This window comes from Heterodontus francisci, chromosome 4 (genome assembly GCF_036365525.1).
Source record: "Heterodontus francisci isolate sHetFra1 chromosome 4, sHetFra1.hap1, whole genome shotgun sequence".
Lineage (NCBI taxonomy): Eukaryota > Metazoa > Chordata > Chondrichthyes > Heterodontiformes > Heterodontidae > Heterodontus > Heterodontus francisci.
Genome location: NC_090374.1, coordinates 65,357,212 through 65,382,589, shown reverse-complemented (window position 1 = coordinate 65,382,589; position 25,378 = coordinate 65,357,212). Strand labels below are relative to the sequence as shown.

General features: G+C 46.0%; 1 protein-coding gene across 1 annotated transcript; it reads right to left on the bottom strand.

Moving 5' to 3' along the window:
• Nucleotides 1-22,739: 22,739 nt before the first annotated feature.
• LOC137368794 (peptidyl-prolyl cis-trans isomerase G-like) lies at nt 22,740-24,170 on the bottom strand. Its single transcript, XM_068028999.1, has one exon. It carries the CDS (start codon nt 24,168-24,170, stop codon nt 22,740-22,742), a length of 1,431 nt encoding a protein of 476 aa, XP_067885100.1.
• Nucleotides 24,171-25,378: the final 1,208 nt, after the last annotated feature.

Here is a 25,378-nt window from a genome sequence, read left to right as displayed (position 1 = left end):
TGTAACGCCTAAGGTTATTTTTTCATGGATTATTCTCCATATACTATGTGTAACTTATATCACAGTAGCAACTCAAGAACCCATTTAAGAGGCACCAAGGGCTGATCCTGTTAAATTCTATTAGCTGTTTGGTAGTAAAGTCAAGGTTAAGTGAAAATATGTGGATTGCAGAAATCCGCTTTAGCACTGGGCAGCATAAGAAGTGGCTACTGTCACTGGTGGAATATTTCACTTTTGTTAAAAATATAATTCCTAACCAGCTAATAAAACAACTCATTGATAAGATCCAGGAAAGTCCAGGGAAATAAATAGATGAGGATTCTCTAAATTGGTTAGTCTTACAGATTATTTATAACAAAAGAGTTACCAGTGCTACCCATGCTGTTCGTTGGCAGTTTTCAGAAACACCAATTCTTTCAAGAGGTGTGATTTAAGGTAAAATTAAGCTCCACTTGCGATCTTGTGAGAGGATTCTAAAATCTTGAGATCTTTGATAGGTGCTGAAAAAGGCACTTTTTGTAAGTCCTGCTCTTCCCCTGGATGGAGCATTGTGTGTACAAATCAACACCGAGAGGAATGCCTTATGATACTGAGGATCTCTACAGGTGCAGGAAGGCTGTTCTTTTGAAACAGGAACAAAAAGATTCAAATTTAAACATAAATTAACTTTTATATTGTATGAAATGCATTGCATGATAGTAATACCTGTACCTGATGGATTGGACAGCAAACCAAGAATAATCTCGCTGAGATTCACTTTAGTGTTTAAATCAGGTCTTCTGGCACAAGCCTTAGCAAATCCAAGCAATTTTACTTTCCAGTAGTGGCCAGGTTATTGAACCATATGATGTGAGTCGTGCAAAGAAATTAACCTTCTAACTCTGGCACCTAGTTTTGGTCATTTTCATTACCTTATTCTTTTTTAGGGGTCTTTATTTTATTTGGACTTATTGATAATTAGAAATGTAGTATGATATAGGGCCACAAAAAAAATCACTTTGGTCCGTCTGCTGGGTCGTTTCGTGTTGCAAGTTATTTTTCTGTTGTACAAGTTTAAGATGTTTTCTTGTGGCATTTTACTATTAATTTCTTGATCTTTGTGTTTGTGAACCGAAGTTAACAATTGAGAACAAAAGGTTTTTGTAACTGCCAGAGATCTTTATTTGTAGAATCAGAATATTACAATATGGAAACATACAATTTGGCCTGCCCCATTGTTATAGATTTTTAAAAAAAAGTTGGCCCTCCAATGTGCTGTTCAGAAAATGAGTTAAATATAGAAAGTATATGTTTTGGAAAATAATCCCTCAAGTGATATTAGGAAGCTATAACTAGAAAGCATAAATTGGATTCCACTGTTCTGAGCTGTAATTCTACTTACACCACATGAGCCTCCTCCCATATTATTTCAGCTAACACTTGCAGCATATCATTCCATTCATTTCCACATCATGAATTATTATTATGATCTGGAATTCATTGCCTGAAAGGGTGGTAGTAACCTTCAAAAGGGAATTGGATAAATACTTGAAGGGAAAAATTTACAGAGCTACAGGGAAAGAGCAGCAGAGTGCAACTAATTGGATAGCTTTTTCAAAGAACTGGCACAGACTCTTTTTGTGCTGTATCATTCTCCTTTGGTGGGAGGGTGGATCCTTCCTGAACATGTGTGAAAATAACAGGTAAAATCTTTAAAGTTTTATGTAAAGCATTTTCAGATGCAGTAATATAGTTTTTGTAAAGAGCTCTGACCTGGAAAAAATTTTAAAGCCCTAATGAGGTTTATAAACCAACTATCGATCTATATTGGTTTATGTTTGAAAAAAATAGCAATTCATGATTTTTACATTAAATCTCCTGATTTTTAAGAGTTTGTCTCTTGATTTATGAGATGGTGGTGTTGGCATATCTAGGTTTCCCTAATGGAGAGCATCAATATTGCTTAAAACATTTAGAAGGCAGTCTGCATCTCTTAACGTCTTGGCTGCAAGCAAATATAACTAAGGATTATGGACAATGGTGTGCACAGAGGAAATTGCAAAAGGCACTTTCTGACACTACATTGCAGGTATTGGTAGAGAAGGGCAGCAGGAGGAGGGACATCTACTACCTGCCAGGTGGCAAAAAAAATCAAGGCACGCTGCCAGTCACAAATGGGCAGAGGTGACAGAAAGCTTCAGTGCCAGAAGTATTGCCTTTAGGACAGGAGAGGAGAAGGATCTACCAATGGCAAGATTTGTTTAGGGTGAGGCAGGAAGCCCATGCCATTAAGTATTCAGATGGCACAAATGACTTTACTCATCTGGACGTTATCAAGCTGTGTAACAGTTGATGAATATACGCTTTGATGGTAGCTCTATATGCTGAGAAGTGTTGTATTGTCAAAGATGGACCTGGATAGTTGATGATACAAAGTTGTCAGTCTTCAGAATCTGGGCTTTTTAAAGATGTGAAGCTGGTTTTTAGCCAATGACCACCCTCCTGTAAAAGAAATGCTCTCCTCCAACTCCAAAATACACAATAGTAGTAGACAGCTTAGAGTTAAGGCAAATGAAAACTATTCAACTTCAAAAATTGAGGGAAAGTAAGGATAGAAAGGGGAACATTTAATTTAAAATTTAAATAGAGAAGGAATAGGAGGGGGAAATGGCCAACACTGGTAAAATGATAATCTTTTTTATTTTCTTCTGAAATTGTTTTACTTTAGTAGCTCGGTGTGGATGTTATAGCAATAAATCTATTCCTGATTTTTGTTAACTGATTTGTTTGTCCCTTAGCAAGTGGGCTGATAACACACAAAACCATTAGGGTTTTTATGCAGAGGTATTTGTGCAAATTAATAATATTATCAGTAATAAAATAAACTTGAAATGGATGCAATAGTTGTGTCCATTAAATATGCAATTACAAACAAGATTTACTGAGCAAAATTTTTAATCGCTTAACAGCAATGATCTAAATATATTTGAGTGCATGTACTTCTTGTGTCGCACATTGTAACACTGTGAACATATGGTAATGCCTGAAATTGTGAATATTTACATTACTTTGATTGGCAGAATGTGACAAGTGATGTTTCTCAGGAATCTGTACTGGAGCCTCAGATTTTCCCCACATATAAATGACTTGGATGAAAGGAACAGGGAGATATATATCAAAGTTTGCAGATGACACTAAGTTAAAAGGAACAGCAGGTTGTGGAAACAGGAACAGGAAGTCACAAAGGCATTCAGACAGATTAAATGGGCTGACTTTTATTAGCCCCCCGACGTTGGGGGTCGTGGTGCGGGGGAGGGCCCGTAAAATACTTCCGGGCGAGGCCCACCATGCTCCCCAACGCTGAGAAGACCCCACCCAATTTTACAAGCAGCGGCGGAACCTCGGAGAGGCACCCCCGTCACTCGGCGGCGGCACCCCAATTAACATACGCAAAGCGTTACTTACCTTGCCACGTTATGCATCCCACTGCCTCTAACGTTTGCGTTCAGCATCTTCTGGTGAATGGGCGTCTTTCACGTGCCGTCCCGTCATGACTTACTGCATCTGGCGGAACAGCTGTTGCAATCATCGAAGCTTGAGCAGGTAAGTTTTGCAAGACGGGTATCAACTCTGCAAGTGTTTTCATGGAGGTGGGAGGGGGATGGTATTACTGCGGGCACAACTCTGCAAGCATGAAGGGAGGTGGGAGCGGGTTGGTATACTGGGGGCACAACTCTGCAAGTGTTTTCATGGAGGTGGGAGGGGGATGGTATTACTAGGGGCACAACTCTGCAGACGTATAGGGAGGTACTGCGTACCCACCCTCCGTAAAAGTTGTCCGCTCTGTGCCATTGATTGTTTGTGTGAGTGAAGGAGCAATGGCAATCCAGTCACCCTGTATGTGGGAGAGTGCGAGAAACGGTAGGCATGTAAAGTTTATCTGGCTGGTGGGCCAATCGATGCAGCTATTACAATTTGAATGTGGTCATGCTGTGTCTCTCTTATTGGGAGCTAAGACAGGCAATGCCAAGCCACTCCATATAGTCGATGCATGAAAGCAACATGAAACTGATGTACCAGTTAACATCTATCTCTGGCCTGTTAGGTACCTTCGAAGAAGTGAAGGAACCGAGTGTAATTGCAACTTGGAAATGGAGATGTTTCACCCTATATTCATTGTCCCGTTTGTTGTGATGATCCATATGTGCCACAGGCAAAACCAGCAGGCATGTGAAGCCCACATAGAGGCCCCCGGTCGTGAGCAGCAGCGGCCCCCAAGGACAGCTCACCACTATAGAATGCTGCGCATCTACATGTCCCACATGACATACCTGCAGATGTTAAAGTGCCAGTGTCAGAGGCGACTGTGGATGTCGAGAGAGGCGGTGACACATCTCTGTGCCCTGCTCAATGATGACCTGAAGCCCATAAGATTCAGTGGACATGCTATACTTGTGGTCCTCAAACTGACAGCGGCTCTTAACCTCTGTGCTTCTGCATCATTTCAGGGACCTGTCAGAGACCTTTGCGGGGTCACATAGTCAGCAGTGCACCACTGCATCAGGGAGGTCACCGATGCCCTGTACCGGAAGGCCGGTGACTATGTCCGCTTCAGGACGGACCCTGAGAGTCAGGCCCAGAGGGCTATTGGTTTTGGCTCCATTGTGGGATTCCCACAGGCGCAAGGGGTTATAGACTGCACCCATGTGGCCAGCAAGGATCCTGCCGGGTGACCAGCTGAATACGTCAACTAAAAGGGATTCCACTCAATCAACGTACAGCTAGTATGTGATCACCAGAAGCGGTTCATGCAAATCTGTGCCCTCTTTTCAGGCAGCTGCAATGATGCCTCCATGATGCGCCAGTCCCAGTTGCCATTGCTGTTAACCGAACTGCCTCAGATGGAGGAGTGGCTTCTTGGAGACAAGGGCTACCCCTTGCAGACATGACTGCTGACACCAGTTAGACACTCCACCACTGCTGCAGAGGAGAGATACAATGCCAGCCATAGCGCTACAAGAGCCACCACTGAGCAGGCAATCAGCATGCTGAAAATGCACTTCCGCTGCCTGGATAGCTCGGGTGGTGCCCTGCAGTACGAGCCGGAAAGGGTAGCTTGTATAGTTGCTGTTTTCTGTGCTCTGCACAACTATGCAGGATGAGGAAAGATATCAGCAGGACTCTTCCTCGGATGATGAGGACTTACAACAAGAAAGGCGCATGGGAGGGCAGAGGGCACCCGGGCACTGCATGCAGGGCGAGCAGCGAGCTAGGGATGCATGGCTGCGCCTTATTGATCAAAGGTTCTCCACTTCATAGGAAGCACCATGAGCTCTGCAAGCCACATAGCACCCTCGCTCACCTGCTGTGCAGCAATCCACATCTGCAACATCTTTGTCACAACCATTACAGGCAGCAGCAGACTGAGCCATTGTCCATGTTACTGCATCCGTGGAGATGCACATGAGTAATGCTGGCTTGGCAATGATGTTACTGCATACATTGGCACTTCTGAAAGTCCAGTGATGTAAAGGGATGAGACATGAGCAGTATATGCTGGCACATGTCATTCACACAGTAAAAACGACACACGTTAGTGAAGAACATTTAGTGATAAACATACTTATATTGTGGTGGCACCCGTGCATTCCCATTTGTTTCAGTGTGTTTTTTTTAAACGCTTGCGGGTGCTCATTCATGGTGCCACTTCTGCGCTAGCAGCCTGACTGGAGGAAGGCTGCAGATTTGATTGCCCTTTGGCTGTGGGTGCCTTTGACGGTCATCCTCTGCGGACACGGGGCATGGAGGGTGCTGACTGGCTGGTGGAATCCTGCGTCAGCACAGAACTCTCCTCAGCTGTAGCGGCTGCTGGAGCTTGACTCACTGGCAGAGCGGCGGAGGGGCCGGCATCCACATTGGAATCAGATATGGTGTGCTGACTTGCCTCCTCCATCTCAGGGCTCATTTCCTCTCCTGGGAAGGACCAGGGGTAGGGACAGTCTCTATGCTCTTGGTCCCTCTCTCGCCTTGGCACTGCTGATTGGATTTCACGGCCACGCCAAGGGATTGCAGGTCAGTGATGTAAACCGGGGCGCGGAGTCAACTCCCCCTTGGCCCTTTTATTCCCTTCACCCACTTGCTCCTGGCCATCACATGGGACTAAGTCCTCTTAATTCAGGCTCAGGCTGGGTGTTTGGGATATCGGGTTACAGGAGAGCCACCCTCCACCTAATCCACCGGCGACAGTTAATGGCTTAGTACAAAGAGGAGGAAACTCAGTCCTTTCTTTAACTATCAATTTACTTTATTCACGTTGTTGTACAATGTAAGAATAAGGCTTATACACTTGGTTAAACAAAAGCATGCAACTCAAACTGGGTTATACAGTTAATAACAAAGCTAACTAGAATCAATAAGCACACCCACTAGGTTCCTCTGACCTTCCCCTGACCTAGTCACAGAAAACAAAGGATAATACCCGAAAAAGGGAAGAGCTGACGCTGGCCAGGCGTTCCGTTCTCTTTCTCTTTTACGTCGTCGCCGTGTTGCTCACGCAGGGTCTTCCACTTCCGCGATGGTTGATCTCCGGAGTTTCTCGCTGGCTCTATACCTGAGAATCTCTATACTTATTCTGTTTCTTATCTCTTCAAACTTTACTGTCTCTTTCCGGTTGGCTTAGGCCTGCTCACCTCGTTCGTATCTTCTCCTTATTGGCCCAGGCCCAAAGACCCCGGTATCACACCGTGTCCAAATAAGGCTCTATTCCTGTGATCTCTCCTTTGTCTTGTCACATAAATTAATTAGTTCAAACTGGTTTTTACCAGCACAGACCAGTGTCTGAGCACAGGTTACTATAGCTCACAAACAATCCAACAGTGTCTGAGCGCCGGTTACTTTAGTTCATGAGCTATGCAACAGTTTGTAACAGACTCTATATTTCTTGCAGCCCCTGGCCAACAGTGAGTATTAATTGAATCTGGCTCATCAAAAGGGCTGCCCCCGTCTCAATGGATGATGCCAGGTACTCATATGCCTGAAACATGGCAGCTTTCATGGCTTGGATGGACTCCCCACTCATCTGCTCAAGGCTGCGCACGGCCTGTGACATCTCCGCCAGATGTTGCCAGGACTTCTGCATCAGCTCCAGCATGCCCTGTGCTGTCAACATCAGAGGGTCATCAGTAGCCTGGGGCTCAGCATGGGCCTGGCCACTCACAGCCCTCCGACTGTCAGGGGCCTCGGCTGTCTCAGCTTCAGTCAGCTGCTCGCATGTATGTGCAGTGCTCTCACCATTTGTGACCCAGACTCTAAGGCTGAATGGATACCCACTGATGTGACAGTATCTGCACTGGTGGAAGGTGCATTTGTGTAATGGGATACTGCTTCCTCGGAGGATGTCCCTTCCTCCGAAGTGTGGGAGGTGTTGTGTGCCGCCAGGGTTGATTCAGAACTTTGACCTGGGAGATACAATGGGAAGAGCACACTGTCAGTGTTGATGTTGCACATGTCACAATTTTAACAGCATTGTATCACACCACAACAATTTCACATTGATCATTGTTTATATCAAACGGACATATGTTCACCATGGACCCTGAAGTCTACTTCGCCAAATGCACGTTCCATATAGCTAGCAGCTAGCTCCAGAGCTTCCTTCTCAGCTTCTGTTAGTCTTCTGATGTCTGGCACTCCTCCACCGGTACGACTGGCCTTCCTTGCATTGTGGACCCTCTTCGCCTGGAGGAGCAAGGAGGCAGACGTTAAGCATGGCAGATCAACAGCATGACAAATATCACAAAAGGGTGCTGGGCACAAAGGTGGGTGATGCTCGGTGAGCACTACTACTAAGTTCTATCATACATTCTGCCATTCCTGTCACCTCTTACCTCCCTGCCCAACCTCCATGTCTTTGGCATGGCAGTGGCACACATGTGCCACTCTGTGTGGGAAAACTCAGGTTCAGTGGAGTCCTGATATAAAGTGGCACTTAATTTTGCGGAGTGGAGCAGATCATTGATCCTTTTTCACTGAACCCAATTACGCCTGATGGCCCCATGGCTACTGACCTCCTCTGCCACCTCCAGCCAGGCTGCCTTGGCCTGGCAGGAGGGCCTCTTCTTGCCATTGCTGGGGAAGAGGACCTCCTGCCTTGCCCACACCGCCTGGAGGAGAGTAAGCAGGGAGGCATCACTGAACTGTGGGGCCACCCTGGAACGCCCCTCTGATGCCATCTTCCAAATTTTGTTATGTCCTCACAGATATCGATATTCTGCAACTCAAGGAGTTCTGTCAGTAGCTGTGTTCTGGAAATGGAGGCATCACTGATGTGCTGGCTGCCCTTTAAATGAGGCCCCAGAACCTGATGCTCACCTGACCTGATGCCGACACTGGAAATCCTGTCCCCTCCACATCATTTGGGGGATGGTGCGTCGTGTCTATTACAGTGAGCCACCACGCTAAATATCAGCTCCGCGACGGGCGGTGGGCAAAACTGTGGCTAATAAGAGTTCAATGTGGGGAAGTGTCAGGTGATCCACTTTGGATCCAAAAAAAACATTGAATATTTTTGTCATGGCATGAGACTGGAAACTTTGGGGGAACAAAAGAATTTGGGTGTTCAGGTACACAAATCACTAAAAGCTAGTGTTCTTTTCTTTTTCTTTCTTTTGGGCCTCCTTATCTCGAGAGACAATGGATACGCGCCTGGAGGTGGTCAGTGGTTTGTGAAGCAGCGCCTGGAGTGGCTATAAAGGCCAATTCTGGAGTGACAGGCTCTTCCACAGGTGCTGCAGAGAAATTTGTTTGTTGGGGCTGTTGCACAGTTGGCTCTCCCCTTGCGCCTCTGTCTTTTTTCCTGCCAACTACTAAGTCTCTTCGACTCGCCACAATTTAGCCCTGTCTTTATGGCTGCCCGCCAGCTCTGGCGAATGCTGGCAACTGACTCCCACGACTTGTGATCAATGTCACACGATTTCATGTCGCGTTTGCAGACGTCTTTATAACGGAGACATGGACGGCCGGTGGGTCTGATACCAGTGGCGAGCTCGCTGTACAATGTGTCTTTGGGGATCCTGCCATCTTCCATGCGGCTCACATGGCCAAGCCATCTCAAGCGCCACTGACTCAGTAGTGTGTATAAGCTGGGGGTGTTGGCCGCTTCAAGGACTTCTGTGTTGGAGATATAGTCCTGCCACCTGATGCCAAGTATTCTCCGAAGGCAGCGAAGATGGAATGAATTGAGACGTCGCTCTTGGCTGGCATACGTTGTCCAGGCCTCGCTGCCGTAGAGCAAGGTACTGAGGACACAGGCCTGATACACTCGGACTTTTGTGTTCCGTGTCAGTGCGCCATTTTCCCACACTCTCTTGGCCAGTCTGGACATAGCAGTGGAAGCCTTACCCATGTGCTTGTTGATTTCTGCATCTAGAGACAGGTTACTGGTGATAGTTGAGCCTAGGTAGGTGAACTCTTGAACCACTTCCAGAGCGTGGTCGCCAATATTGATGGATGGAGCATTTCTGACATCCTGCCCCATGATGTTCGTTTTCTTGAGGCTGATGGTTAGGCCAAATTCATTGCAGGCAGACGCAAACCTGTCGATGAGACTCTGCAGGCATTCTTCAGTGTGAGATGTTAAAGCAGCATCGTCAGCAAAGAGGAGTTCTCTGATGAGGACTTTCCGTACTTTGGACTTCGCTCTTAGACGGGCAAGGTTGAACAACCTGCCCCCTGATCTTGTGTGGAGGAAAATTCCTTCTTCAGAGGATTTGAACGCATGTGAAAGCAGCAGGGAGAAGAAAATCCCAAAAAGTGTGGGTGCGAGAACACAGCCCTGTTTCACACCACTCAGGATAGGAAAGGGCTCTGATGAGGAGCCACCATGTTGAATTGTGCCTTTCATATTGTCATGGAATGAGGTGATGATACTTAGTAGCTTTGGTGGACATCCGATCTTTTCTAGTAGTCTGAAGAGACCACGTCTGCTGACGAGGTCAAAGGCTTTGGTGAGATCAATGAAAGCAATGTAGAGGGGCATCTGTTGTTCACGGCATTTCTCCTGTATCTGACGAAGGGAGAACAGCATGTCAATAGTCGATCTCTCTGCACGAAAGCCACACTGTGCCTCAGTGTACAGGTACAAAAAGTAGTCAAAAAGGCTAATGAAATGTTAGCTTTTATCTCAAGTGGGCTGGATTACAAAACTGAGGAACTTATGATTCAGCTGTGCAAAGGCGGGTCAGACACCATCGGGAATATTGCATTTAGTTCTGGACATTGCACCTCAGAAAATATATATTGACCTTGGAGAGGGTACAGGGCAGAATCACTCGGGTTAAATAATAAGAACAGGTTTATTAATTAGGGTTTTATTCTCTTGAGTTTATAATGCTGAGAGGTTATCTAATTAAGTGTTTAAACTGATAAAGGGATTCAATACAGTAGATACTGTTACAAGGTTTTTGTTTGTGTACGAAAAACTTAGAATACTGTGTGTTATAAAAAAAACTGGAAAAAAAAGGATTTTTCAGTGGACATGGACACCTGTAAATAGCTGAAATTTTTGGATGTTTTGAAAGGAAGCTGACTTTGTATACGAGGACAGGAAAGCAGTCAATTTCAAGGAAACCAGCAAGGGGTTTGACCTCCTCAGAGCAACTCTTTGAATGATAAGGGAGACGCTATGTCTGGACATGTGACCTGTTCAAGAAGGGTTTGGTTTCACTTTGTACCTTTTAAAAACCAGTGAGTTGGACAAAGAGCAGGCATTTGTAATTTGATTTTTGACCTGCCTGGAGAACAGAGAAAATGATCCAGAAAAAGTGTTACCTCTCTCTGTAAAGGAATCCTGCATCTCTTGAAAAGAAACTCTGTATTTCAAAGATGGCAGATTCCTATTGCCTCCTATCTCTGAAGAATCCCTGCTTCAAGTGTGGTTTCTGTTGCCTCCTGTGTTTTAAGAAATCCTGCAATCTGAAGAAATCTTCTACTGCTATCCTGCTGTTGTAAAACCGAAGCAGACTTGTTGCTGCACCCCTGTTGAAAGACCTATGCGAAGCCTGCTGTAGTTAAATTGCCTTGAACGCCTACTCATCCATGGACTTAGCTCTTGCGGCACTCCGCAGAGGAACCATCACTCTCATCAATATTCAGAACTGAATAGCGAGATGTACTTCGGGAACTCCTGCACTAATGGACTGGTCCTCCTTGACTATCTGGCGGTCACTCATTCCCTTTCTTAAGCTTCGGGGTCACCACATACAGAAATGTGCTGTCCACAAAACTCTCAGCCTCATGGACGTACTGCATCCAGCTGCTGCTCAAGCTCCAAAACCAAGGTGCTCGAGCTCCTCCAACTGATGACATTTCCGGCACATGTGGTTAGCCAGGACATGAGAATTAGCCTGGAGTTCCCACATGGAACAGGATGTGCACTCCATGGGCCTGAGATGTCCTGCCATACCTCTATTTATTAGAGTTATCATGAAGACCCCCACCTGCCAAGAATGAGGCATATTAATTTCATCATATGAACATTAATTTTAAATTGTTGCTGGAGTGAAGAAATTACTTGTTTAAAAATAGATCACCAGACACTGGGCTAGAGGACATTTGCATACAGAGAGACAGTGCTTGGAGAGACAAAAGAATCGCTCACTGATTCAATTAACAGAGATTGGGCTGGACAATGGTGATCCACATTTTGTCGGGGTAAGAGACAGCATTGCACCCCCCCCACCAAGAGCTTTGGAATCCACAAACGTAGGAGTTTGTTTAAACAGTTAGTCACATGACTAACCTGCTGGCCAACTTGGAGTTTTGAATTGTGGTCATGGGACAGTTTGGGAACAGACTGCAGAGTGTAAATGAATCTGGAACAAGACAGCCCCTCTCCTGGCTGGCTTTCTCTTGCTTTCTCACAAGCCTCCGGACTCACTGAAGACATGTAAACCTCAAGAGAGAAAAAACTTCTACATCGAAACAAGTTAAAGCATGCACTGGGTCTCAACGAGCAGCAGGACTTACTGGCAACCAAAGACTCAACATCAAACTCAAAGAACTGTAACTATAATCCATCAATTGCCTCAAACTTTTCCCCTTTATTCTTTTCTACTTTTTCTGTCCCTATCTGTGTGTGTGTTTATCACTTATGCATACTAACGTGGTCGCATCACGTATTCGTAGCCGTTACCTGAATTAGAGTTTAAGATGAATAAACTTCCTCCTTTCTTGTTTAAATCTATGAAAACCTGTCTAATTGATTTCTTTGCCTTACAATTGGAAAGCGGTGAACAAGAATTCACTGGGGGGAGCTAAAACATGGCATTTTAAAAATTAAATCCCGTTACGGTTAAACCAGGCAAAGGCTGAGAGGGAACCCCTGGACCCCTGTCTCACCTGGTCATAACAGAGTATTAGCTGACTTAACAGAAATACACTTAAAACTTAAATACTGACCAGCTCCTCACCAAGCATCTGTATTCCTTGTGCTGACGTCATTTTGTTTCACAGGGAGGTTACATTAAATGTTTTTACTGAAGTTGTATTATCTATATTATCTATATAAATATATCTATTTCATTGCAGCAGCTTATTCGGAAGCAGAGAGTGCTGAGCGAGTGATCAGCTAGGAAGGTCAGTTTCAATTTAAACTTAATTTTCCTTTTGTTTTCGGCGGACCAGGGGGCTGCTGGGTAAGTAAAAACCTATATATTTGGGCTGTTTAAAATAACTTGCCTTTCATTGCAGCAGCTTATTCGGAAGCAGAGAGTGCTGAGCGAGTGATCAGCTGGGAAGGTCAGTTTCAATTTAAACTTAATTTTCCTTTTGTTTTCGGCGGACCAGGGGGCTGCTGGGTAAGTAAAAACCTATATATTTGGGCTGTTTCTGAACCCGAGACACTACACGTGTAGTGTTTCCCACCCGCCCTCCTCCTCCTCTAACCAAAAAAAAAGGACTCGGTGGTGTGTAGATAAGCGAAGGCTTTTTCTATTTCTCTTTTTTTTGATTGTGAGATTGGTAAAAACTTTTCGTTCCTTTTTCATTTATCTAAGTTAAGCTTAAGATTAAAAATGGCAGGAGATCTCAGACCCGTGTTATGCTCATCTTGCTCAATGTGGGAGCTCAGGGACACGGCTGATGTCCCTGACTCCTTCACGTGCAGGAAGTGTGTCCAGCTGCAGCTCTTGTTAGACCGCATGACGGCTCTGGAGCTGTGGATGGACTCACTTTGGAGCATCCGCGATGCTGAGGAGGTCGTGGATAGCACGTTTAGCGAATTGGTCACACGCAGATTAGGATTGCTGAGGGAGAAAGGGAATGGGTGACCAAAAGGCAGAGAAAGAGCAGGAAGGCAGTGCAGGCGTCGGCTGCGGTCATCTCCCTCCAAAACAGGTATACCGTTTTGGATACTGTTGAGGGAGATGGCTCACCAGGGGAAGGCAGCAGTAGCCAGGTTCATGGCACCGTGGCTGGCTCTGCTGTTCGGAAGGGCGGGAAAAAGAGTGGAAGGGCTATAGTCATAGGGGATTCGATTGTAAGGGGAGTAGATAGGCGGTTCTGTGGTCGAAAACGAGACTCTGAATGGTATGTTGCCTCCCAGGTGCACGGGTCAGGGATGTCTCAGATCGGCTGCAGAACATTCTGAAGGGGGAGGGTGAACAGCCAGTTGTCGTTGTGCACATAGGCACCAATGATATAGGTAAAAAATGGGATGAGGTCCTACAAGCAGAATTTAGGGAGTTAGGAGCCAAGTTAAAAAGTAGGACCTCAGAGGTAGTAATCTCAGGATTGCTACCAGTGCCACGTGATAGTCAGAGTAGAAATGAAAGAATAGTCAGGATGAATGTGTGGCTTGAGAGATGGTGCAGAAGGGAGGGGTTCAGATTTTTGGGACATTGGGACCGGTTCTGGGGGAGGTGGGACTATTACAAATTGGACGGTCTACACCTGGGCCGGACTGGAACCAATGTCCTTGGGGGTGCTTTTGCTAACGCTGTTGGGGAGGGTTTAAACTAATGTGGCAGGGGGATGGGAACCAAATGAGGAGGTCAGTGGACAGTAAGGAGGTAGTAACTAAAGCCTGTAAGGAACTAGATAATGAAGTCAGCGTGACTAAGGGAAAGAGTAGGCAGGGAGCAGATGATGAAAGCAAAGGGACTGGTGGTCTGAGGTGCATTTGTTTTAATGCAAGAAGTGTAGTAGGTAAGGCAGATGAACTTAGGGCTTGGATTAGTACCTGGGCGTATGATGTTATTGCTATTACTGAGACTTGGTTGAGGGAAGGGCATGATTGGCAACTAAATATCCCAGGATAACGATGCTTCAGGCGGGATAGAGAGGGAGGTAAAAGGGGTGGAGGAGTTGCATTACTGGTCAAAGAGGATATCACAGCTGTGCTGAAGGACGGCACTATGGAGGACTCGAGCAGTGAGGCAATATGGGCAGAACTCAGAAATAGGAAGGGTGCGGTAACAATGTTGGGGCTGTACTACAAGCCTCCCAACAGCGAGCGTGAGATAGAGGTACAAATATGTAAACAGATTATGGAAATATGTAGGAGCAACAGGGTGGTGGTGATAGGAGATTTTAATTTTCCCAACATTGACTGGGATTCACTTAGTGTTAGAGGTCTAGATGGAGCAGAATTTGTAAGGTGCATCCAGGAGGGTTTTCTAGAACAGTATGTAAATAGTCCAACTCGGGAAGGGGCCATACTGGACCTGGTGTTGGGGAATGAGCCCGGCCAGGTGGTTGAAGTTTCAGTAGGGGACTACTTTGGGAATAATGATCACAATTCCGTAAGTTTTAGAATACTCATGGACAAAGACGAGAGTGGTCCTAAAGGAAGAGTGCTAAATTGGGGGAAGGCCAACTATACCAAAATTCGGCAGGAGCTGGGGAATGTAGATTGGGAGCAGCTGTTTGAAGGTAAATCCACATTTGATATGTGGGAGGCTTTTAAAGAGAGGTTGATTAGCGTGCAGGAGAGACATGTTCCTGTGAAAATGAGGGATAGAAATGGCAAGATTAGGGAACCATGGATGACAGGCGAAATTGTGAGACTAGCTAAGAGGAAAAAGGAAGCATACATAAGGTCTAGGAGGCTGAAGAAAGACGAAGCTTTGAAAGAATATCGGGAATGCAGGACCAATCTGAAACGAGGAATTAAGAGGGCTAAAAGGGGTCATGAAATATCTTTAGCAAACAGGCTTAAGGAAAATCCCAAAGCCTTTTATTCATATATAAGGAGCATGAGGGTAACTAGAGAAAGGATTGGCCCACTCAAGGACAAAGGAGGAAAGTTATGCATGGAGTCAGAGAAAATGGATGAGATTTTAAACGAGTACTTTGCATCGGTATTCACCGAGGAGAGGGGCATGACGGATGTTGAGGTTAGGGACAGATGTTTGATTACTCTAGGTCAAGTCGGCATAAGGAGGGAGGAAGTGTTGGGTATTCTAAAAGGCATTAAGGTGGACAAGTCCCCAGGTCCGGATGGGATCTATCCCAGGTTACTGAGGGAAGCGAGAGAGGAAATAGCTGGGGCCTTAACAGATATCTTTGCAGCATCCTTAAACACGGGTGAGGTCCCAGAGGACTGGAGAATTGCTAATGTTGTCCCCTTGTTTAAGAAGGGTAGCAGGGAACATCCAGGTAATTATAGACCGGTGAGCCTGACGTCAGTGGTAGGGAAGCTGCTAGAGAAGATACTGAGGGATAGGATCTATTCCCATTTGGAAGAAAATGAGCTTATCAGTGATAGGCAACATGGTTTTGTGCAGGGAAGGTCATGTCTTACCAACTTAATAGAATTCTTTGAGGAAGTGACAAAGTTGATTGATGAGGGAAGGGCTGTAGATGTCATATACATGGACTTCAGTGAGGCGTTTGATAAGGTTCCCCATGGTAGGCTGATGGAGAAAGTGAAGTCGCATGGGGTCCAGGGTGTACTAGCTAGATGGATAAAGAACTGGCTGGGCAACAGGAGACAGAGAGTAGTAGTGGAAGGGAGTTTGTCAAAATGGAGACGTGTGACCAGTGGTGTTCCACAGGGATCCGTGCTGGGACCACTGTTGTTTGTGATATACATAAATGATTTGGAGGAAAGTATAGGTGGTCTGATTATCAAGTTTGCAGACGACACTAAGATTGGTAGAGTAGCAGATAGTGAAGGGGACTGTCAGAGAATACAGCAGAATATAGATAGATTGGAGAGTTGGGCAGAGAAATGGCAGATGGAGTTCAATCAGGGCAAATGCGAGGTAATGCATTTTGGAAGATCCAATTCAAGAGTGAACTATACAGTAAATGGAAAAGTCCTGGGGAAAATTGATGTACAGAAAGATTTGGGTGTTCAGGTCCATTGTTCCCTGAAGGTGGCAACGCAGGTCAATAGAGCGGTCAAGAAGGCATACGGCATGCTTTCCTTCATCGGACGGGGTATTGAGTACAAGAGTTGGCAGGTCATGTTACAGTCGTATAAGACTTTGGTTCGGCCACATTTGGAATACTGCGTGCAGTTCTGGTCGCCACATTACCAAAAGGATGTGGATGCTTTGGAGAGGGCGCAGAGGAGGTTCACCAGGATGTTACCTGGTATGGAGGGCGCTAGCTATGAAGAGAGGTTGAGTCGATTAGGATTATTTTCATTAGAAAGACGGAGGTTGAGGGGGGACCTGATTGAGGTGTACAAAATCATGAGAGGTATAGACAGGGTGGATAGCAAGAAGCTTTTTCCCAGAGTGGGGGATTCAATTACTAGGGGTCACGAGTTCAAAGTGTGAGGGGAAAAGTTTAGGGGGGATATGCGTGGAAAGTTCTTTACGCAGAGGGTGGTGGGTGCCTGGAACGCGTTGCCAGCGGAGGTGGTAGACGCGGGCACGATAGCGTCTTTTAAGATGTATCTAGACAGATACATGAATGGGCAGGAAGCAAAGAGATACAGACCCTTAGAAAATAGGCGACATGTTTAAATAGAGGATCTGGATCGGCGCAGGCTTGGAGGGCCGAAGGGCCTGTTCCTGTGCTGTAATTTTCTTTGTTCTTTGTATATTCCTCAGATTTTAATTGACTGAAATATTCGGAAAGTTTCAGTGTTACTATCCCCCTGGATCCATTAATTAATTGAACATTGATTGTAATTACATAATTATCAAATTGGCTTTTTTTTTTACTAATTGATGGAGTTGTACTTTATAGTTGATTAATTTAAATGAAATTAAAAGTTTACCAGTACACTCACTCACATGACTCCTTGTGTTGTGACGTCACTTTGCAACCTATCCTCACTGTGTTCTCCGGTCACCACTGCTCCTTTTATCCCCACTTTGTTCTCAGGTTGCCGCTGCTCCTTTTATCCCCGCTGTGCTCTCGGGTCCCTGCTTCTCCTTTTATCCCCGCTGCGTTCTTGGGTAATGCCTCTGCTGCTTTTATCCCCGCTGTGTTCTCGGGTCACCACTGCTCCTTTTATCCCCGCTGCATTCTTAGTTCCCCGCTGCTCCTTTTACCCCGCTGTATTCTCAGGTCCCTGCTACTCCTTTTATCCCCACTTTGTTCTTCTGTCGCCCTGCTCCTTTAATCCCTGCCGTGTTCTTCGGTCATGTCCCTGCTCCTTTTATCCCTGCTGTGTTCTCAGGTCGCTGCTGCTCCTTTTATCTCCATTGTGTTCTCAGGTCACTGCTGCTCCTTTTATCCCCGCTGTGTTCTCAGGTCGCTGCTGCTCCTTTTATCCCCGCTGTGTTCTCAGGTCACTGCTGCTCCTTTTATCCCCGCTGTGTTCTCAGGTCGCTGCTGCTGCTTTTATCCCCGCTGTGTTCTCAGGGTGCTGCTGCTCTTTTTATCTCCATTGTGTTCTCAAGTCGCTGCTGCTCCTTTTATCCCCGCTGTGTTCTTAGGTCGCTGCTGCTCCTTTTATCTCCGCTGTGTTCTTGGCTCATGTCCCTGCTCCTTTTATCCCCGCGGTGTTCTCGGGTCATGTCTCTGCTCCTTTTATCCCTGCTGTATTCTCAGGTTGCTGCTGCTCCTTTTAACCCTGCTGTGTGCTTGGCTCATGTACCTGCTCCTTTTATCCCTGCTGTGTTCTCAGGTCACTGCTTCTCCTTTTATCCCCGCTGTGTTCTCAGGTCACTGCTTCTCCTTTTATCCCCGCTGTGTTCTCAGGTCACTGCTTCTCCTTTTATCCCTGCTGTGTTCTCAGGTCGCTGCTGCTCCTTTTATGCCCTCTGTGTTCTTGGGTCATAGAGTCATAGTCATAGAGTCATACAGCACAGAAACAGGCCCTTCGGCCCATCGTGTCTGTGCCGGCCATCCATCAACCAACTAATCTAATCCCATATTCCTGTACTTGGCCCACAGCCTTGTATGCTATGGCGTTTCAAGTGCTCATCTAAACACATCTTAAATGTTGTGAGGGTTCCTGCCTCCACCACCTCTTCAGGCAGTGCGTTCCTGATTCCAACAACCTGATGGGTGAAAACATTTTTCCTCAAATCCCCCCTATACCTCCTGTCCCTTACCTTAAATCTATGCCCCCTGGTTCTTGACCCCTCTGCTAAGGGAAAAAGTTTCTTCCCATCTAACCTATCAATGCCCCTCATAAACTTGTACGCCTCAATCATGTCCCCCCTCAGCCTTCTCTGCTCCAAGGAAAACAACCCTCGCCTTTTCAGTCTCTCTTAATAGCTGAAATGCTCCAGCCCAGTCAACATCCTGGTGAATCTCCTCTGCACCCTCTCCAGTGCAATCGCATCCTTCCTGTAGTGTGGTGACCAGAACTGTACACAGTACTCCAGCTGTGGCCTAACTAGCGTTTTATACAGCTCCATCATAACCTCCCCGCTCTTATATTCTATGCCTCGGCTAATAATGGCAAGTATTCCATATGCCTTCCTAACCACCTTATTTACCTGTGCTGCTGCCTTCAGTGATCTATGGACAAGTACATCAAGGTCCCTCTGACCTTCTGTACTTCCTAGGGTCCTACCATCTCATTGTATATTCCCTTGCCTTGTAAGTCCTCCCAAAATGCATCACCTCACACTTTTCAGGATTAAATTCCATTTGCCACTGCTCTACCCATCTTACCAGCCCATTTCTATCTCCCTGTAATCTAAGGCTTTCCTCCTCACTATTTACAACACCACCAATTTTCATGTCATCTGCGAACTTACTGATCATACCTCCTATATTCACGAAGGGCCCCAGCACCGATCCCTGTGGTGCACTACTGATCACAGGCTTCCAATCGCAAAAACAGCCCTCGACCATTACCGTCTGCCTCCTGCCACGAAGCCAATTTTGGATCCAATTTGCCAAATTGCCCGGGATCTCATGGGCTCTTACCTTCTTAATCAATCTCCAATGCGGAACCTTATCAAAAGCCTTACTGAAGTCCATGTAGACTACATCTACTGCTTTATCCTCATCAACACAGGCGGCACAGTGGCGCAGTGGTTAGCACTGCAGCCTCACAGTTCCAGGGACTCGGGTTCGATTCTAGGTACTGCCTGTGCGGAGTTTGCAAGTTCTCCCTGTGTCTGCGTGGGTTTTTGCCGGGTGCTCCGGTTTCCTCTCACAGCCAAAGACTTGCAGGTTGATAAGTAAATTGGCCATTGTAAATTGCTCCTAGTGTAGGTAGGTGGTAGGGAATATGGGAGCACTGTAGGGTTAGTATAAATGGGTGGTTGTTGGTCGGCACAGACTCGGTGGGCCGAAGGGCCTGTTTCAGTGCTGTATCTCTAAATAAATAAATAAACATATCTAGTCACCTCCTCAAAAAATTCAATCAAGTTAGTTAGACACGATCTCCCCCTGACAAAGCCATGCTGACTATCCCTGATTAATCCCTGCCTCTCCAAGTGGAGATTAATCCTGTCCCTCAGAATTTTTTCCAATATTTTCCCAACTACTGATGTTAGACTCACCAGCTTGTAATTACCTGGTCTATCCCTGCTACCCTTCTTGAATAATGGTACCACATTCGCTGTCCTCCAGTCCTCTGGTACCTCTCCTGTGGCCAGAGGGGATTTGAAAATTTGTGTCAAAGCCCCTGCTATCTCCTCCCTTGCCTCACATAACAGCCTGGGATACATCTCATCTGGGCCTGAGGATTTATCCACTTTTAAGCCCGCTAAAACAGCTAATACTTCCTCCCTTTCAATGCTAATAAGTTCAAGTATATCACAATCCCCTTCCCTGATCTCTACACCGACAACCTCCTTCTCCACAGTGACCACCGATCAAAAGTAATCATTTAAAATCTCACCTATGTCCTCCGACTCCACACAAAGATTACCATGTTTGTCCCTAATGGCCCCTACTCTTTTCCTGGTTATCCTCTTGCCCTTAATATACTTATAAAACGCTTTAGGATTTTCCTTTATCTTGCCCGCCAGTGTTATTTCATGTCCCCTCTTCGCTCTCCTAATTACTTTTTTAAGTGCCACCCTACACATTCTATACTCCTCTAGTGCCTCCGCTGTTTTCAGTGCTTGGGATCTGCCGTAAGCCTCCTTTTTTTTCCCTGATCCAATCCTAAATATCCCTTGACATCCAGGGTTCCCTGGGCCTGTTAGTCCTATCCTTCACCTTAACCTTAATGGGTACATGTTGGCTCTGAACTCTCACAATTTCCTTTTTGAATGACTCCCACTGATGTGATGTAGACTTTCCTACAAGTAGCTGCTCCCAATCCACTTTGGCCAGATTCTGTTTTATCATATTGAAATCGGCCTTCCCCAATTCAGTACCTTCATTTCTGGTCCATCTTTGTCCTTTTCCATAACTACTTTAAATCTTACAGAGTTACGGTCACTATCCCCGAAGTGTTCCCCCACTGACACTTCTACCACTTGACCGGCTTCATTCCCTAGGATTAGGTCCAGTACTGCCCCTTCTCTTGTAGGACTTTCTACTTACTGGCTCAAAAAGCTCTCCTGTATGCATTTTAAGAATTCCGCCCCCTTTAAGACTTTTGCACTAAGACTATCCCAGTTAATATTGGGGAAGTTGAAATCCCCTACCATTATTACTCTATTATTTTTGCACCCCTCTGAGATTTGCCTGCATATCTGTTCCTCTATCTCTTCCTGACTGTTTGGAGGCCTGTAGTACACACCCAGCCAAGTGATTGCTCCCTTTTTGTTTTTAAGTTCTACCCAAATGGCCTCATTTGAGGAACCTTCTAAGATATCATCCCTCCTTACTGCAGTAATTGACTCCTTGATCAACAGTGCAATGCCACCTCCTCTTTTATCCCCTCCCCTGTCGCGCCTGAAGATTCTATACCCTGGAATATTGAGCTGCCAGTCCTGTCCCTCCCTCAACCATGTCTCAGAGATAGCAATAATATCAAAATCCCATGTGCTAATCAATGCCCTCAATTCATCTGCCTTACTAGTAAGATCCTTACATTGAAATAGATGCAATCCAACCTCGCATTTTTCACTTGTGCCTTACCAGGTCTATATTTGCTCTGCCTTCCAGACAGACTCACTTTCTGTTCTATATTACCCCTACTGTACCTCCACTCTGTATCCCATCCCCCTGCCAAATTAGTTTAACGCCCCCCAACAGCACTAACAAACCTCCCAGCAAGGATGCTTGTCCCATTCCGGTTCAGGTGCAACCCATCCAACTTGTACAGGTCCCAACTTTGCCAGAAACAGACCCAGTGATCCAGGAAACTAAAGCCCTCCCTCCTGCACCATCTCCTCAGCCACGCATTCATCTGCTCTATCCTCCTATTTCTAAACTCACTAGCACGTGGCACCGGGAGTAATCCAGAGATTACAACCTTCGAGGTCTTGCTTTTTAATCTGCTACCTAGCTCCCTAAATTATTGTTGCAGGACCTCATCCCTTTTTCTACCTATGTCGTTGGTACCAATGTGTACCACGACCTCTGGCTGCTGACCCTCCCCCTTCAGAATGTCCTGCAGCCGTTCCGTGACATCCTTGACCTTAGCACCAGGGAGGCAACATACCATCCTGGAGTCATGTTTGCGGACACAGAAATGCCTATCTGTGCCCCTTACGATAGAATCCCCCATCACTATAGCTCTTCCACTCCTTTTTCATCTCTACTGTGCAGCAGAGACATCCTTGGTGCCAGAGACCTGGCTCTTGCTGATTTCCCCTGGGAGGCATCCCTCCCAACAGTATCCAAAGCAGTATATCTGTTTGAAAGGGGGATGGTCACAGGGGACTCCTGTACTACCTGCCTGCGCCTACTACTCCGCCTGGTGGTCACCCATCCCTTTTCTGCCTGTGCTGCCATTACCTGCGGTGTGACCACCTCTCAAATGTGCTATCCACGAAGTCCTCAGCATCGCGGATGCTCCACGGTGAATCCACCCGCAGCTCTAGCTCCGTAATGCGGGTAGTCAGTAGCTGCAGATGAATACACTTCCTGCACACATGGTCATCAGGGACACTGGAAGCATCTCTGATTTCCCACATAGCGCAGGAGGAGCAAAACACGGGTGTGAAACCTCCTGCCATGACTTACCTTTAAATTCATTAGTTACTCCCTTTAAAAAAAATAATTACACTAGAGGCCTTGTTCTACTCCAAACACTACCCACTACAATCCAAAGTCTTCATAAATTACACTCATTTAAAAAAAAATAAAAAAACACCCTTTTGTACTACTCACCTGATCACTTGAGGTTTCTTTTTTAAAAAATCCCCTTTTTTAAGCTATTTAAATGCGCTAACAGCTGTTACTTACCCAACCAATCAGCTTGCAGAATTCCCATGATGTCACTGTAAGTTTTTTTTCCTCTTTCGAGTCTCAGCGTGCGCCAAGAGACACAGCGAGCGGGAGAGAGTCTGCCGTCGCTCCAGATCAGCTTCCACACAGGTCCGCCAGCCACCGCTCCTCTCTGCTCCCATGTCCCTGCTCCTTTTATCTCCGCTGTGTTCTTGGATCATGTCCCTGCACCTTTTATCTCCGCTGTGTTCTTGGATCATGTCCCTGCTCCTTTTATCTCCGCTGTGTTCTTGGATCATGTCCCTGCTCCTTTTATCTCCGCTGTATTCTTGGATCATGTCCCTGCTCCTTTTATCTCCACTGTGTTCTTGGATCATGTCCCTGCTCCTTTTATCTCTGCTGTGTTCTTGGGTCATGTCCCTGCTTCTTTTATTTCCGCTGTGTTCTTGGATCATGTCTCTGCTCCTTTTATCTCCGCTGTATTCTTGGATCATGTCCCTGCTCCTTTTATCTCTGCTGTGTTCTTGGGTCATGTCTCTGCTCCTTTTATCTCCGCTGTATTCTTGGATCATGTCCCTGCTCCTTTTATCTCTGCTGTGTTCTTGGGTCATGTCCCTGCTCCTTTTATCTCTGATGTGCTCTTGGGCCATGTCCCTGCACCTTTTATCTCCGCTGTGTTCTTGGATCATGTCCCTGCACCTTTTATCTCTGCTGTGTTCTTGGGTCATGTCCCTGCTCCTTTTATCTCCGCTGTATTCTTGGGTCATGTCTCTGCTCCTTTTATCTCCGCTGTATTCTTGGATCATGTCCCTGCTCCTTTTATCTCCACTGTGTTCTTGGGTCATGTCCCTGCTCCTTTTATCTCTGCTGTGTTCTTGAGTCATGTCCCTGCTCCTTTTATCTCTGATGTGTTCTTGGGTCATGTCCCTGCACCTTTTATCTCCTCCGTGTTCTTGGATCATGTTCCTGCTTCTTTTATCTCTGCTGTGTTCTTGGATCATGTCCCTGCACCTTTTATTTCCGCTGTGTTCTTGGATCATGTTCCTGCTTCTTTTATCTCCGCTGTATTCTTGGATCATGTCCCTGCTCCTTTTATCTCCGCTGTGTTCTTGAGTCATGTCCCTGCTCCTTTTATCTCTGATGTGTTCTTGGGTCATGTCCCTGCACCTTTTTTCTCCTCTGTGTTCTTGGATCATGTTCCTGCTTCTTTTATCTCTGCTGTGTTCTTGGATCATGTCCCTGCACCTTTTATTTCCGCTGTGTTCTTGGATCATGTCCCTGCTTCTTTTATCTCTGCTGTGTTCTTGGATCATGTCCCTGCACCTTTTATTTCCGCTGTGTTCTTGGATCATGTCCCTGCTTCTTTTATCTCTGCTGTGTTCTTGGATCATGTCCCTGCACCTTTTATTTCCGCTGTGTTCTTGAGTCATGTCCCTGCTCCTTTTATCTCCACTGTGATCTCGGGTCGCTGCTGCTCTCATTGGTTAAGATAACAACTAATATTTATAAAGCGCCTTTAATGTAATAAAATGTCCCAAGGTGCTTCATAGGAGTATTATAAAGCTAAATTAGTCACCGAGTCACATTGGCAATATTAGGGCAGGTGGCCAAAGCTTAGTCAAGAAGGTAGTTTTTTTAGCAGCATCTTAAAGGGAGGCAGAGATGTTTACAGAGGGAGTTCCAGAGCTTAGGGCATAGGTACCTAAAGGCACAGCCACCAATGGTGGAGCTAGATGCTGTCGAGAATTAGTTGAATGCAGGTATTTCAGATTGTTATGGGACTGAAGGTGATTCCAGAGATAGGGAGGGGTCAAGGCCATGGACCAAACCAAGAGAATTTTAAAATGGAAGTATTGTTTGGCTAGCAGCCGATGTAGATCAGTGAGCATAGGAACTTGATGTGAGTAAGGTCACAGGCAGCAGAGTTCTGGATGATAAGTTTACTCAGGGTAGTATGTGGGAGACCAGCCAGGAGTGTGTTGGAATAGTCAAGTCAAGAGGTAACAAAATCATGAATGAGGGTTTCAGCAGCAGATAAGCTGAGACAGAACAAAGTCAGGTATGTTAGGGAGATGAAAATAGGCAGTCTTAATGATGGAGGAGTCGAGAGAAGAGGGAGTGAGGTAGAGCTGAGTGTTGTCAGCGTATACATGAAAATTAATGCTGTGCTTTCAGACGATGACGCCGAAGGGCAGCACGTAGATGAGAAACAGGTGGGGGGCTCAGGATAGATCCTTGGGGGACACCAGATGTAATGGTGCAAGAGCAGGAACAGAAGCCATTCCAAGTGATTCTTTGGCTGTGATTAGATAAATGAGAATGGAACCCAGGTGAGAGCAGTCCCAGCTGGATAACAGTGGAAAGGCACTGAAGGAGGATGGTGTGGTCAACCATGTCAAAGACATGAGGGCAAGACAATCTTTGTCACAATCACACAGGATGACGAGAATCTAGCAAATTACAGCATCCTATTACTTTATCTCTGCTTTTGCTTTCAGCTCCGTTTGCTGCCCACTCTGCTCGCGAACGTTCCATGTTTTTACGGTTGGATTCTGACACTTCAAACCACCCGACATTCCAAACCGTTAGAAATCCCTGGCTGCCGAGCAACACCTTCCCTCTCGCGAGATTTCCGCCCGCGCTGACACAGACAAGCCAGACTGTTTTCAATTGGATGAGCGCTCCGCCT